This window comes from Megalops cyprinoides, chromosome 17, assembly GCF_013368585.1.
Source record: "Megalops cyprinoides isolate fMegCyp1 chromosome 17, fMegCyp1.pri, whole genome shotgun sequence".
NCBI lineage: Eukaryota > Metazoa > Chordata > Actinopteri > Elopiformes > Megalopidae > Megalops > Megalops cyprinoides.
Window position 1 is genome coordinate 4,484,039 of NC_050599.1, and position 15,768 is coordinate 4,499,806.

At 45.6% G+C, this 15,768-nt stretch overlaps 1 protein-coding gene across 1 annotated transcript in view; it reads left to right on the plus strand.

Annotated features, from left to right (window-relative positions):
• Positions 1 to 15,354, plus strand: part of LOC118792067 (heparan sulfate glucosamine 3-O-sulfotransferase 5) — a 55,898-nt gene extending 40,544 nt beyond the window's left edge. Inside the window, exons 2-3 of the mRNA XM_036549765.1 lie at positions 13,738 to 13,879; positions 14,417 to 15,354. Coding sequence (XP_036405658.1) covers positions 13,773 to 13,879; positions 14,417 to 15,347 — 1,038 coding nt within the window. The 5' untranslated portion in view covers positions 13,738 to 13,772 and the 3' untranslated portion in view covers positions 15,348 to 15,354. The remainder of the gene's footprint in view (positions 1 to 13,737; positions 13,880 to 14,416) is intronic.
• Positions 15,355 to 15,768: the final 414 nt, after the last annotated feature.

Genomic DNA, 15,768 nt, shown 5'->3' on the forward strand with positions numbered 1-15,768 from the left:
TGAAGTGCGGTGTGGATCCTCTGTATTGGGTCTGCAAGGCAGAGCCTGTCAGGAGATCTCAGAATGGAGCTTGGCGAGGGAAAGACTGTGCAAGGGATGCTGGGAAGGGTCCTCCATGCTCACGCGGCATGACCCGGATTAATTAGCCTGGCGAATTCAGAACCTCGTCCCTTAAGGCAGCCAGCATCGGCACCAGCAGCTGAGGGACTCCACACCCACTACCTGCCCCACTGTGCTGCTCCCCACGTCCGATATTACTTCAGCACAGCACAACAAAAATAAAACAAGAGGAATGAGAAATAATTAAGAGGAAAAGGAACAGCAGTCAGCGTGTTCTGTGTTTTACAGTATGACTAACTATGCAGGTTGGTTTACATTTATAATGCACCTCACCCATCACTTCAGCTTCGTATTGAGCAAGACTGAAAACAATAGTGCTTTCAGTATTGTTTATGCTATTGATAATACCACCAGCTTATTCACTAGAAAATAAAGGCCTACACTCCTCGGTGAACAATGCCTTAGTAATAATCTGTACATTTTTTATTCAGTTCGTACTGAACACGGATGAACACAATACAATGCAGTAGAAGGAGGAAGAAAAAGCGTCCAATTTTAGTAACAGAAAACCCCAGAAACAAGGTGTTACTGGAGCTGATGTCTGAAATGACTTTATAACTGGGGCTATTCAAGTAGCAGACAAACTGGTGTTATAAGCGTTTTTCTCCCCTCTGCTCCAAAAACCCATCACCAGGGTATCAAGTCCATATTTGTATAATGTGCTGAGATACACAAAGTTCTCTTTGAAGAAGTTCTCTCCCCTTCACCTTGTTGGTAATGTTGTGATCTCTTCAATGATCATAGACCAACTCCTTTGAAAGTGGAATAAAGTTATGACTCAGTGTTATGTTATGCACCTTACATTTACGTTTACATTTACTCATTTGGCAGACGCTTTTATCCAAAGCGACTTACAAGTGAGAAGTGCTGCATGACTAGGTTTCAGTGGTTGGCCAGACAAGGTACAAGCTAGCTGGTAAAGCTAATGAGTGCGCTAAACCATTTGATCACATTTTTATTTTTTTGTGGTCTGACATGTCAAAGTGCTGCTCCTCTGCTACTTTCCTGCCGGGTTCTTCTTTCATTTCATTTTTGCACCCGGCATCGGTGAATGACACTGTTTCGATATGACCTTAAAGAGGAATCAGGGACGGCAGAAAAGGAGAAGGAGGAAGACGTCTCTGGAGAAGTGCTGATCCGTGACTCTGTGATCCCTGTGATCCCAGTGTCCCCGACGCCGGGGCGCGTTTCGGCTGTCCTCGGCAGGTTTCAGGTGACGCTGATGCTTATTGCCACAGATTAGTCAGCTCTGACCTCCGGGAGCACCTTCTCCACAGTCCCTGATGCCCGTGAAAGTCAAGCTTTAAGAGCAGGGAGATAACTCATCCTCATCCTGCTGCTCCTGTTGGCTCTTTTTTCCACCTGTATTTGTTTGAGTCGGGTGGGGGAGGGGGGGTTTGAAGAACCTTTAAATAGTTGTGTGACATTTTGATTAAACATGGCCTTTTTTACTCTGCCGGTAATAGTTATTTTCCTCTGAGCAATGCGTGCCTGTGTTTGCTTTGCCATCATGTCATGGGAAAAAAAACTGCTGCTGATTTGCAGAATGATCAGGTGTTTAGCTGACTTCAGCAAATATTTAAATGGCGCTTAGAGGTGAATATAATTTCCCACTGTAAGGGTTTACAACTCTCTCTCTCTCTCTCTATAGTACGAGCACGCATAAACATACATACATATTCATGGTTAAAGAGTAGGATACCTTAGTGAAATGTCCCAATTGTGGAAAAATGCTTCTCAGAGACACTGTGTCTAAATCCACCTCTTGTACACATACTGGCACTCTGCTGCGTTACACCTGTTTATCTGTTGCGTATGGGTGAGTGTGTGTGTGTGTGTGTGTGTGTGTGTGTGTGTGTGTGTGTGTGTGTGTGTGTGTGTGTATGTGTGTGCGTGTGTGTGTGTGTGTGTGTGTGTGTGCGCGTGCATGTGTGTGTGCGTACATGTGTGTGTGCATGCATCCGTGTGTGTGTGTGCGTGTGTGTGTGTGCATGCATGTGTGCGTGCATGCATGCATACCCTCACATGGACATATACCTGTTGCTGTAAGCATGTTGGAAAGGAGGGGGGGTGGGTATTAGGGCTGCAGATTCCCCCCTGGGTGGGACACAGCTGCTGGGGCGCCGCAGTGCTTTGGAGCCTTCTACCCCGGCAGGTGTCTGTACCTGCTGTGGCCCCGTCTCTCCCCGGGGGCGTGTGGGTCAGCAGGGGGGGCCTCCCCACCTCTGGATCCATGCAGGGTGCAGATAACATGTGCCTGTTATCTTAGGCTCTGTCAGCACTCCAGACTGCAGCTACGCAAGGAAAATATTACGTTACATTATGTTCATTTAGCAGACGCCCTTATAGAGAGCATCGTCCAGCACAAGGGAACAGAAGTGTATCCATCCAAGTTAAATGATCAACAGTGTCAGACCAGGCTAACACTCCCAGACCAGTGAGTATGAGCACAACACCATTCAAGCACTGATAATATTCTCATAGGGGACCAGCATTTACAATTATGCAACCTATGGGAGACATTGTGAGATCAGGAAGGAGTAGATTAGGGAAGACATGTAAAGTTTGGAACAGGAGGGACACAGGTTCAATCCCAGGGTAGGCCACAGCTGTTGCAGTCTCCAGCAAGCTACCTAGCCTCAATTGCTAATAACATCGTGCACATTTGCTGTGTTCACCATTGCTTGTTAAGGTGCATGCTGAAAATGTAGCATACGAACAGAGATGGCTAATACGCCATTTGCATAATTGTTGCAGTGAAGTAAAAAGAAAAAAAAAACAAAAATGTTAACTAGTACAGTAAAAGAGTAAAGTCTATGTTCAGTCTAATTGTGGTGCAATTTGTCCTGAATATTTTCAAATTCAAGCATTAAAGCTGTAGTTTCTGACACCATTTCATTTATTTTAATGACCACCAAGCTCAGAATGTTCCCTGAAAAACAAAAAAAAAAACTCACTTGCTGAAGTTCAGTACTCAGCAGATGGGATGAGAATTGCACTCACTGTGAACAGTGTTCAAAGTCTGTGTGGAAAATATCGGAAAGAGCAGTATGGCCATTTAAAACACATTAGGGAAGTGGTGTGGGATGTGGAACTGAGATGGGGGTAGAATAGGATGGAGGGGCGGTATTTGGGGACGCGCCTGGCTGGAGGGGGGGGGGGGAGGGGGGGGGGGGGGTAGACAGATGTTCATCTGAAATGCACAGAGCAGAGTGAAAATGGAGGCGGGACTCTCCCCCCTCTCTCTCCTTTCTTAATTATCTCCAGTTCTCCTGTGAGGCCAGCAAAGTCATCAAGGAGAGCGGAGACATGCCATGCCTGCAATTAGCTGCGTGCGGCCGTAATGATGCCCTCCCCCAGAGGGGACACTCGCGTGCACTAAACAAGCCCCTGTGATTTCTGCAGACGATCTGCAGAGCCATTCGAACATTCGCTCTGCCGCCCACAGCCCAGGAGATTCTCACAGAGTGCATCTCTGCATGGATTTGTGGGTGCCCAGGTGACGCTTAGGGCTAACGTTCCAAAATGACGCGCTGTCTGGTGTTTTGTTGTTGTCGATTTCTCCTCGTCTTGGTTTTTTTTTTTTTTTTTTTTCCGAAAGCGGCATTTCCAACTTTCAAACACACGTCCCAAACACGTTCAAGATAATGCCATGACCGGACGCGGCGAAGCTTTTTATCACGTAGGCCTAGAGTATAGACACGCTGCAGGACGAGGTGTGATCTGAGGGGGATTGAAGGCGGGGATGGTTTCCTCTGGCTGTGTGTTTATTGCATCACAGCGTGGCCTCAGAGGATGCAGCAAGGTCAGGTTTCATTCAGCACTAAAGCAGATATTGCCTCTGGCTTCAGTGCGCTCGTTGGTCAGAACTTCACCCTTCGCTCTGTTCTACTCCCTTGTCTGCGATTTGTACAGTGTGCACTAAATTGCCATCCAACAGCGTGCTGTACAGGTATACCATTGTGTTTATGTTGTCTGAAGTTGGTTTGCTGGCAGCTACTGTCTGTTGGTTGAGGGAGAACTTACATTCTGGAGGAATTCTAGCAGCTTGGCCTGGGTTGCATTGACATGATCTGGACTTTTAAAGCTCATTACCTCCAGAGAATTAACGTGTGGAGCGGACACGTCTTTCAAAGAGAGGAGGTTTTTAGAGGTTCAATTTGCGTCACATCAGACACTCAGCACATGCGTCATTCTGTGTATTTATGTGGGTTAATCAGACCGGTCAAGGATTTCTTGTTTTTTGTTTTTCGCTCTGTACATGCAGTGTGCCTGTGTATGATGACACATAATACACCCCTGGTCACATGATCTGTGAGTCACGGTGATGAGTGGGGCACCGCCGCTGTTGTTGTTATTGTTTTGCAGGCCGCACAGCTCCCCCATAGCCTTGATGTCATTATCTGTGAAAAATGAGAGAGCTCCCTCCTTCACACTGGACATGAATCATTTTGCAGGAGGTCAAAGCCGCGCTTATGCAGTTATAATAGGCATTGAGCGGGCTGCAGACGTCACCTTGCTAATGCCTACGGGCTGCACGTTTGGGGACGGTTTTAAGGAAATACGGACACAGCACATGATTTACACCTTCAGTAATGCATCAGTTACTCAGCCCTCAGGTTTTTTTGTTTTTTTTTTATCACAAATGGCTTTTAAAACCTCTTTTCTAGTGTTTGATCATTGATTAAATGTTAGATTAATTTTATGTTTCTCAGAGAGCCAACAGAAAAAAAAATTAAAAAAACAGAATGCGACGGTCAGGAGATTTGACAAGAAAAACAACCTGGGAACAATGACTTACGACTGAAAAACCTGACCATCGTTCCACCCCTGTGAACAGGAACGTTGTGATCGCATTTGTTTTACATCAGTGGGCGGAAACACGGCTCAGGTGTGCAGGAATCAAGGCCGAGCCCTGAGGGAGCTGCAAAGCCAGGTTAGATCTGCGTGGCCAGAGTTGCTCTTTTCACCCTGACCGTAGGTGTGGTGCAGTAGCATCATCATCCACACCAATTTTCAACAACACGGTATCATATGGGAGCACTTAAATCAGTTAGCTTTGGGAAATTTGCAGTGGTGCCTGGGGACGGATTCATCAAAGTTTGATAAAGTTTTATGGCCACAGAAACCGTTCATTGCCCTCGCAGCCAGATTATATTTACATTAGCCACGGGCTATGGCACCCCCAGTGTTACCAAAACTAGCCTCATGTGCTGCGCAAGGCCCTGGGAGTAATGCCGTATACTCTCTGATATGCAAGCTTTCACCTGTGGTTGGCTGTGTTTCCCTAGTCACTCAGCCTGTCAAAGCACTCACAAGTGGTGCGTTTCATTGAGGGGGGTGTCAGTTGTGAATTGCGACGCGGGATATCTTAATTGCTCACTACGGTCGACATCATTACCAAACGCGTTTTCGATAAATGTGCCGCAGTCCCGAAAAAACGGCCTCTCGTGCGTGGAGAACTGCAGTTCTCAGCCATTAGCGGCTACAAATGTGCTCTTTGGTAAATCCGCCCCCTTGTGTAAAACAAGCCCTTGTCAGCGTTTCCGTGAAGAGCCGAGGGCCTAACTAAAACTGCAGTAACACTATGCGGGGCGCACCAGACCGTACTCAGCGCTCGGAAGCGGTGTTCGGTGTACCAAGTTGGGGGGAGGGGTGACTGCGAGGAGACCTGGAGGGAGAGGCAGAAGTGGAAACCCTTTTTCTAACAGTGGCCATGTAAGTATCAGCGTACATGACTAAGTACATTATGTGCTGAGGGTTTTCCATACACTAATAAACATCTGAGAAGGTGTACCTATAGGGTGTATGTAGTACCAGGCTCGGCGCCAGGAGACAATACAGAGCGATGCAACTGCAATCCATGGGGGTGCACAAAAAGTCATAAATACTATGTAGACATCGGGGTGTAAGGAGACAACTGGGGGTGCACTGAGGTCCATCTGGGGGTGCAGTGCACCCATAAGCACCCCCACAGCGCCGGGCCTGTGCAGTACCTGCATGTGTAAGGGCACAGGTGTCAGACTCCCCTGTGAGAGACACGCTGTTGCCATGGGAGAGGGGCAGCTGTGTGGCACAGACGCGATGCACTCAGAGGAGTAGCCCAGCACAGAGGCCCCAGCGCGCAGGGTTATGAATAATGTAGGCCTAATATCACAAAATGGAGGCTCTACAGGGAGGACTTCGCGGGAGGATTTGGTAGCAGCTCACAGCAGAAACCAGGGTCATTCCCTGGTGCATAAAACACAGATCAATAGTAATAATAATAAACTGCAAGGTGCTGCATTATTCAGAAGCTCTCAGCTCTCTGCTCGTTCGCGCTTTGCGTTGGACATGAAATGCCAATAACAAGGAAAGACGGCCTCCGCATGTGTCTACATCTTCATAGGTTTGGTCTTATTAAGAGCCATTAAACAATTCTAAAATACGCAGTTTGATTCTTCCCATTTAAAGCTAAGAGATGAACGGGACGGGTGTTGATTGGAAATTGAACCGAAATCAGTGGTTTTCAAATAAGTGAGAAGAAACTGCAGAGCCATTTTTTTAAACTCATGACTGACTCATGAGTGAGCTCTTGAAACATTGCCACTAAGGAGTGGTGACAGCGAAAGTATGGCGACTTAATGTATTTAACATGTTCCGTGGAAAGGTATGTCAACAAAGTGTGTGGTTCTTATCTGTTCAGAGTCACATAAAAACAATACTGCAGTCAAAATCTGAGCTTATATTGAATTCACTTGTTCATGGAGCTATATAACTGATTGGGAGAAGTGGTTTTTGACAGCTATAGTATCCTGTAATGCTATCAGTCAATCCTAGTGAATACATGAATACCTGGCAACCTAAATTTGTCAGCACAGGTATGGAGGAACCATTGAACTTTCATACTGGGAGCAGGGACCAAATGTCAGCAGGGACAGCTGACGAGAGTATGTTAATTAACCAGAAATGTCCATGGTGACCGCTACCATGTCCTTCCCTCATTGTCCTCCCTGCTTTGGTATTTTATCTGTGGTATTTTAAGTATGGGTTTAGCAGTGGGGCAGAAGTGGAGGGAGCACATTTTCAAGTGATTGCAGTGCTGCTTAAAATAACACCGATCTGAGGCATGCAATTTTAGCAGAGCTTATTCAGAGCTGAAAGTAGTACCTTTTGAGTCCTGTGTAAAGCCGGTAGGGTAGCAGGTAGCAGAGTGGTTTCAGTGGTGACGTCACTCCCTGAGACCTAGCTAGTACTGTTGCCTTTGGAGCTAGGAGAAAATTGCCCTTAGCTCAGCTGGTAATGATGCTGGCCATTAGTGTCAGGGATACGGGGACAACAGGGGTTTGGAGCTGATTCGCAATGTTACAAACCTCTTTCACATTGGTTACCTTGGCACTGTGACCTGGATAACTGGCTAAATCTCAGCTTGGCCACTAGAGGTTGCTGCGGAGAAAGAGGCAATCAAAGGGAGGTAAGTGTATCAGACTTGAAAGTAGTAGTTTGTGTGATTGTGTGAAGCTGGTAAGGTAGCAGGTAACAGAGGACTTTCAGCAGTGACATAACTCCCTGAGACTTAGTTAGCTACTGTCATTTTCTATGGAGCTAAGGGCACATTACCTTCAGCTCAACTAGTAACAATATTGGTGATTAGAGTTTTGTTGTATGATGAGAACAGGGGTTTGGAGCTGAGTTGTGGAGTTGCAGACCTCTTTCGAGTTTATTACATTTGGTACCACGGCCTGGATACCTGGCTAAAGCTCAGCTTGGTTGCCAGGGGCTGCTACGGAGAAGGACAAATTTACTTCGAGTGCAGTTGTGTGTCGAGAACAGAGCTCACTGGTGGAGTTGCGGACCTCTTTCAGGCTGGTTACACCATGCAGCAGCGGCTGTTCTTAGACAGATCTCAGCTCGCCGGTTAGCAGGGATGTAGTTTTGTTCCTCTGACTTGCTCCCGAGGGTTTCAGACACTCTGGGACACGAGCGTCCCACGGTCCTCTGAGAGGCATGCCACAGTGTGTGTGTACTCTGCAGTGTCTGTTCTGTTATCCTGCTCCATGTGAGATGGTGTCCGGGGGGGGGGTTATGGGGATGGGGGGGTCCCTGGCTGCTGTAACGCAGCCCCTCTCAGGTGCCTGATGGTGTGTTCGCTGCCGCTGAGGTCCACAGAGACCAGCTGCACTGATCTATTTTTACGGTGACCACAGCGTGATGTTCCAGGCATGGCCACGGCGCGGGAGGCCTGTAATTAGCTGAACGCAGTGTGAGTCTCAATAAGCAGGCAGAATCTGATGCAGCATCACTGCGTATTACAGTGCGCAAAAGTAATTCTTCGTGGATAGTAAGCAGAGACCTACAATACAGCCATCACCTTGCTATGTATAGGCATCAATTTTCTAACTTCATACATATAGTGTATGTTGACCTGAAATAAAAGTTTGGTCAACATAGTGTTTGAAGGTGAATATCTGTGCATTCTGACATTGTTTTACACTACAAAGATCGACACACTTTTTGCTTGGTTTGACAACAAGTTAAACTGAAAACAATTTTGTTGCAGTTGGAAATAGACAATCCTTTCAGCTGTGTGTTTTCAAATGTAGAATGTAACATTCAAAGGGCAACCATCAAGGTTCTGTCATAAGTTTTTCTGTCATTAACAGTTTTTTTTCTGCACTCCCAAAATGAGTGCCATATTTTGTTACAATATGGTTTGCTTAATAAATGGCCTTATACAGGGAAACTTATGCAACTGTTCATATGATCATTATGCACAGCCTCATATTAACTGGCATAATTCAGATTTCCTGGTTCATGTGTACAAAAGCAAACCTGGGATGTGAACCTGGAATGCCCTGGATCCAATCCCTACTCCACACTGCAACTTTACCCTGTCCTCTCTGCCCCCAGTCCTGGAGTGACTGTTGTTCTGATGACACTGGGCCCACAGTTCAGCTTTTTTCTGTTTAGCAGACAATGCACAGCTAAATTTGGTCTGAAAATGTGTGAAGAGCTGGCTCAGAACAGAGGGAATGGAGTTGGATTTCAGATTAGTGGACAGGGTGTCACTGACTAGAAAACTTCACAGCCAAGAACTGGAATAGTCAAATGAATTAGAATGGATATCCGGTCTTTGAAGTAAAAGCTGTTTAAAAAAAATCTGTCAGATTAATTTCTAAAAATCTCTCTCCTTTCTTCAGTTGTGTGCTTAACTTCATACAGACTTAAAGAAAAACTTTTTTTACTCTTTGTAAAATTAAAACTGGGAAACTTTTTAAACATGTATGCTTAGCAGATTTATTTAGCCTGGATTTGCTGCGGAATCTGACTCCCTTTCAGATTCACAGGATTGGTTCGGCTATTTATCTGACACTATAAGACAATTTCATTCCATCTTTACAGTTGCTGCCTGGTTATAATGGCTAAATAAATGTATGTCTCTGTGTTTGCTTCTGATGTGACCTGCTAAGATGTTGGATTGTTCAGTTTGCTGGAAAGATACAATCTGAGCTATCATTATCGGTAAGTGTTTCAAAAAGAATATCTCTGAAGCTTCCTTCCAATGATTTAGTCTGCTATTTTGCTATTTGAAGTTAATAAAGACTTTTACATCTTACGATTGAAATTGTCAAATAAAATGTGTTGAATTCAGAAAGATGCAATTGAGGAAAATGGTCTCTAGGACCAATGCTACAAAAGATTGCACTGGACATACCCACAGTCTAGTCGAAATCAGATTCACACCAAAAGGGTGAATAAGTGTTATACCTAAAAAGTAGGAATACTGGAATAAATGTGTAAAATGGAGAATATCCGTATCAGCTTCTGTCCAAAGGGCAGCCAGTGGGGAGGTGGTACTGGTTGCTCAGAATGTTACGAGAGCAGTCAGTCAGCTACAAAGCAGAGTGGCACAGAATTTACCTTTGACCTAATAGTGGTCCTGAACCTGTTTTGTGCAATTAACAGTCATGTATATTTAACTAAAGATCCTTTAGTAAGATCCTTCATGGTCTTGCACCTGATGGCATCTGATGATCTAATATGATACCTCTGTAAAAAACCAGTGGTTGTATGTTCAATAGTAGTTCACCAATATACATATCTCCATAATATATTCAAAAAAAATTTAATTAAAGTCTGTCATAATTGAAATGATTTAATGTAAAATGGACAAAGGTGATTCTGCCATATCAGGTACAATGAACAATGAAAGTCAGAAGTGGTCAGTTGATCCTTACTAAAACTGGCCAGCTTGCTAATCATTAACAGAACTGATTCAGGACTGTTGTCAGTTTAAATGTTTGAAGTTCCTGACCTCCCCTATTGGCAGCTCAGGGGCCACCATCGGGTGAGAGATTTAACAAGGGAAGAGGACAAGTTCTTTTTTTCTTACAAATTGTTTAAAAAAAGTGTATATTGATTCCTCTGTGGTTCAGAGATCAAACATGAAATACACAACACAGACAAGATGACCGCAGCCAGCACTTCAGTAATGCCTTTTGATGTCCTGATATTCTGATATTCCTGATGGCACGTTCAGGTCTAGAATGAGATGAGGGCCGGGTCATAAAGGAGGCCCGCGGTGCGCTGATAGTATTAGCGTGATTTGTTTGCATACCATAAACCCGGTAAGTGCCTCCCCCCCGGAGCCTCGCAGGAAATACTCCACAGCAGCACAAATAAAGGTGAAATTAAGGTGAAAAAAAGTGCTTACCAGGGGAAGGAGAGCTGGTGTAGAAGTGTAGGAGGCTGAAGACCAAGTTTTTTTTTACACCAAAAAGCTCTGCTAGCCTCTTTGACTCTTGAGATTTGGCGGAGGACCAGATGGCCAGGTACCTGCTATGAGTGGAGGTACAACCGGCACACAGGAGAGACTGAGCAGATCCCATGGCTGTGAGCCAGTTTAGAGGTTTCAAGATAAAAGGAAGACTTTGTGAAACACCTTATTTATTAAAACCAGGCTTACAGTGTCTTTACCGTGTCTTTCTTTAGTACAATATTCATTCTAGTGGATATAAAAATGCATGTCACTTCCAGTTTGAAAATATTTTTATGGATCAGACTATGAAACTGTTTTTGATCCAGTGTCTGATACACACTGAAATGTTCCCTTTAAATCTGTGAGCTGGTCCCAAGCCTTTTATAGGCACTGTAGGAAATGCTAAACATTTCTTTTCAAAATTGGATGCCACAAAATAAGGGCCCAGCCCAAGGCTAAGTGGGTTTATTTGAGTATATCGTAATACTGATAAAATTGCAATTCCCCCCCCAAAAGCCAAGGCAAGGCAATATTGTTTATTTTTTCAATAAATGCTGGAATCAAAATCCTCTCCACATGGCCATTATACAGTATATTAACCTGAATATATTATAGAAGATATGATATTAGCCATCTGCTGTAGATGTTTTTTTTGTTCCAAAGGTTGGTCTGGATTATTAAAACACCAGTGACTGGCTCTGTGGTAGCAGTGGCGTAGCAGTAGATTAATCTCGTGACCTGGGGCAGGTGCTCAATTAGGATCCATCTGTGCCGTTCCGAAGGGTGCAGGGACCGCTCCCTGTCCGCATGGGGGACGTGTCAGCACGCCGAGGTTTTGCACAGAGACCCATGTTCCCGTACTCCTGCACACGAGAGGAGCATTACATGTTATGTTGTTGCATTACATTATTTACATTACATCAGTTACATTATTACATTACAGCATTTAGCAGACACTCTTATCCAGAGTGACTTACATTAATTTCAAGATTTCCCTTACAATGTTATCCATGTATATACAGATGGATGTTTACCAAGGCAGTTGAGGGTTGAGTACCTTGTCCAAGGGTACAGCAGCAGAGCACCAGAGGGGAATTGAACCGGCAACCTTTGCGGTTACGAGTCCTGCTCCTTAACCACTCTGCCACACTGCTGCCCCATGCCCCGTGCCACCACATGAGTCCATCTCTGCCTCTCAGATTAGCAGTGCCCCATAAAGCAGGGGACAGGAAACGGCAGCCCTCTCCTGGAGAGTAAACCCCGGAGAGGGCCGTGGATGAGGCCACAGTACAGGGTTCAGGGTTCAGGGTTCGGTACAGGGTTCATCCTGTGGGTCTCTGGTTTTTCTAACAAGTGAAGCCGTCAGGGCTGTTCGTGAGCCACTTGGGATCAGGCTTCTGTGCCAGCATGTTTTTTTATTTCACACTGGCCTAGATGAAAGCTTTAGAGCTCTTCTCTCCATGAAGAGTTAACTAAAAGGTGTATTTGCCAGATTTCTTTGGGGGGGCCCACGCGCTAAGAAAGATGAAAGCCTTGCAGATAAACGAGACTGCATGTTTCATTCATCACCTGAGGGATGTTTGCGATGTCACACCCCGTAATGCAGTGAAATACTGCCCCCTCCTGGTGGAGTTTAAGAACTCCCTTTTTCCTTCCAGCATGGAAGGTCATAGGAGTCACATACAAAATACAGTGATCTTCTTTTTCATGAAAAGGAAGCAAAATATCTGTAGTAGTCTTAACATCTTAGAAAAGGGCTGCTTTTGCAGTGTATAGTAAATAAATAATTGTTGTAAAGGTGAAGGTCAAGAAAAGCTATAATACTGGTTGCTGTCACCGAGTTGACATGACAATGTATCATTAATTATATTGTGGAACACCCCCTCCCCCCAAACAGAATGCAAAGAAACCTGTCCCATATAATTGTGTCAGATGTAAAGGAGAAAAAATAAATAAAATAAAAACAAGGCTCTCCTAGTTGCAAGCCATGCCTCCTCCCTCAAAAAAAATGATCTTGAAATGAAGAGCTTCGGTTGAAAAATATGTAGCTCAGATCTCAGTTTGCTTTGATCACACTCATTTTGTTCCCATTAAGCAGCTTTTTACAGTGACATTTTATTTTCAGAAACGCGACTGTCTCTCCGGGTACTCGGAAAGGAAACTGGTGGGTATTAGAGTCGGATGTGGAATAATAGGCTTACAACATTTAGTAGCACCATTGAAATCACTGTCTCAGAGTGCTGTTCTGGGATTCAGATGTCCTTTGAAGTGAGCAGTATTCACAGCACTGAAACACTTCCATTTCAGACTGCCAGCGATGAAAAAATAATTGTTGCTACTCTGCTCTTCGTTGAATTCTTTTAATTAGACAAAGTTTTCGATTGGAGAAACTTTAATCCCAAATATCATGTTTCTAAATTCGTTAGCTTCTGAACCCTAGTTGATATGTCAATGGGGGCCGAAAGCATGTCGTCTTTACAACAGACCTGTCAGGACTGACACAGAACACCAGCGCATTACCCTCCTCGGGATTTACAGTCGTAAAATGAAAAATGATATCATCCAGCAGTCGTGTGGGTCTGGTTCTCATGCATTAAATTAAGTCACATCCAGGAGACCTGTAGAAAGGCAGGAAATAAATAAATAAAGAGACGTGCAAAGTGGAGGTCCCTCTCTCTAATGGCACTGCGGCACTTTGCAAGCTCCTCGCGAGCGTCGGCTTAATCACTTGTAAGACTTGATTGAGTGTGTGTTAATAAACATTAGTCTGTCTCCCTCCTCTCCTCGCAGTGATTAGTGGTTTATGTGCCGGGCGTTCTCTCTCTCTCTCTCTCTCTCTCTCTCTACCTCTCTCCCTCTCCCTCTCTCCCTCTCTCCAGGCTGAAGACGCAGTCCTGAAGATTGATGGAGGGTCATGCCATTCAAACAGCAGGCGTTGCTGAGACAGAAGCTCTTCCTGCTGGGCAGCCTCGCCATCGGGAGTCTCCTCTATCTAGTCGCCAGAGTTGGGAGCTTGGATAGGTCTGTATGTACAGGGCTCTGCTGATGCGCAGCTCTGAGATGCTTGTTGAAAAGAGTTGGACTTTGGAACAATAATTATAATACGACTCAACAGTCTGAGCTGATGTGATACGGGCCGTCATTAATAAGGTGTGCATATACATATATGGCTGCATATATACGTGTACATGCACAACATATAGAAAGTGTAAAAGTAATACATATTTTATTATTATTTTATATTATTAAAAGTGACTTCTAACACAAAATAGTAAAAACGTATTCACTGGCTACAAATGATTAGTCACACAGTCTATTATGACACTGGTTTTCTTAGATTTCATAATTAAAAGTTATCATATGTTTATCACATACATCATATTTGTATTGGTTGGCTTGCATTAAAATATTTCCCATTTTACCTCCTTGCTGCCAACAAATACCTGCTGTGTATGAATATTTGGAATGAGGTGATGGCTCATGTCTGCGGTGGTAGAGAAACGAGGCCTGTCTCTCTGTTCCCCCCCCCCCCCCCGTCCCCCCGTCCCCCCCCCACAGGCTGCAGCCTATCTGCCCCATGGAGAGCAGGCTGGCCCCCGCCCTGGGCGAGCAGTTCCCCCTGCGGACGCTGCAGTACAAGCGGGGCGTCCTGCACGAGCTGCGCAAGGGCAACGCCACCAAGGAGCAGATGCGTCTGCACAGCCTGGTGCAGCAGCTGCCCCGCGCCATCATCATCGGGGTGCGCAAGGGGGGCACCCGCGCCCTGCTCGAGATGCTCAACCTGCACCCGGCCGTGGTCAAGGCCTCGCAGGAGATACACTTCTTCGACAACGACCAGAACTACGCCCGGGGCATCGACTGGTACCGCGGGAAGATGCCCTTCTCCTTCCCCCACCAGATCACCATCGAGAAGAGCCCCGCCTACTTCATCACGGAGGAGGTGCCCGAGCGCATCTTCAAAATGAACTCCTCCATCAAGCTCCTGGTCATCGTGCGGGAGCCCATCACGCGGGCGGTGTCTGACTACACGCAGGTCCTGGAGGGCAAGGAGCGCAAGAACAAGACCTACCACAAGTTCGAGAAGCTGGCCATCGACGCCAACACCTGCGAGGTCAACACCAAGTACAAGGCGGTACGGACCAGCATTTACACCAAACACCTGGAGCGCTGGCTCAAGTACTTCCCCGTGGAGCAGTTCCACATCGTGGACGGAGACAGGCTCATCTCGGACCCGCTGCCAGAGCTGCAGCTGGTGGAGCGCTTCCTCAACCTCCCATCCCGGATCAGCCAGTACAACCTGTACTTCAACGCCACGCGCGGCTTCTACTGCCTGCGCTTCAACATCGTCTTCAACAAGTGCCTGGCGGGCAGCAAGGGCCGTATCCACCCGGAGGTGGACCCTGCCGTCGTGGCCAAACTGCGCCGGTTCTTCCACCCCTTCAACCAGAAGTTCTACCAGATCACCGGGAGGACATTCAACTGGCCGTGAAAGGAAGCGAGAGAGAGAAAACGTTTACAAACTCTGAGAGAGTTGTCATTATCGGTTGACATTTTCCAAAATGTCCCCTTTGGAAAATATGTAAAAAAAAAAAAAAAAAAGATGATAAAAGCACTTTGATTAAGTTGTTAAGGCTTGAGAGTATCACAAAGTGACCAAATATGAAATGGGATCAATGTTTTATTCATAGGTGTGAAGGACAGAGGAATGATGGTTTGCGAGCTATAATTCGCAAGGTGTTTATTGAAAGTGCCCATTCTTTCTCTGTAATGCATCGCCTGATTGCAGCGACAGGTAAAAAAAAAAAATGAATCTGACATTCCCAGCCATGTTCACCCATAGCCAGTGGCAAAACAACCATTTCCCCAGTGTGAGATGAAAGTATTGAGAGATGTATACTGTGCGATTTTGC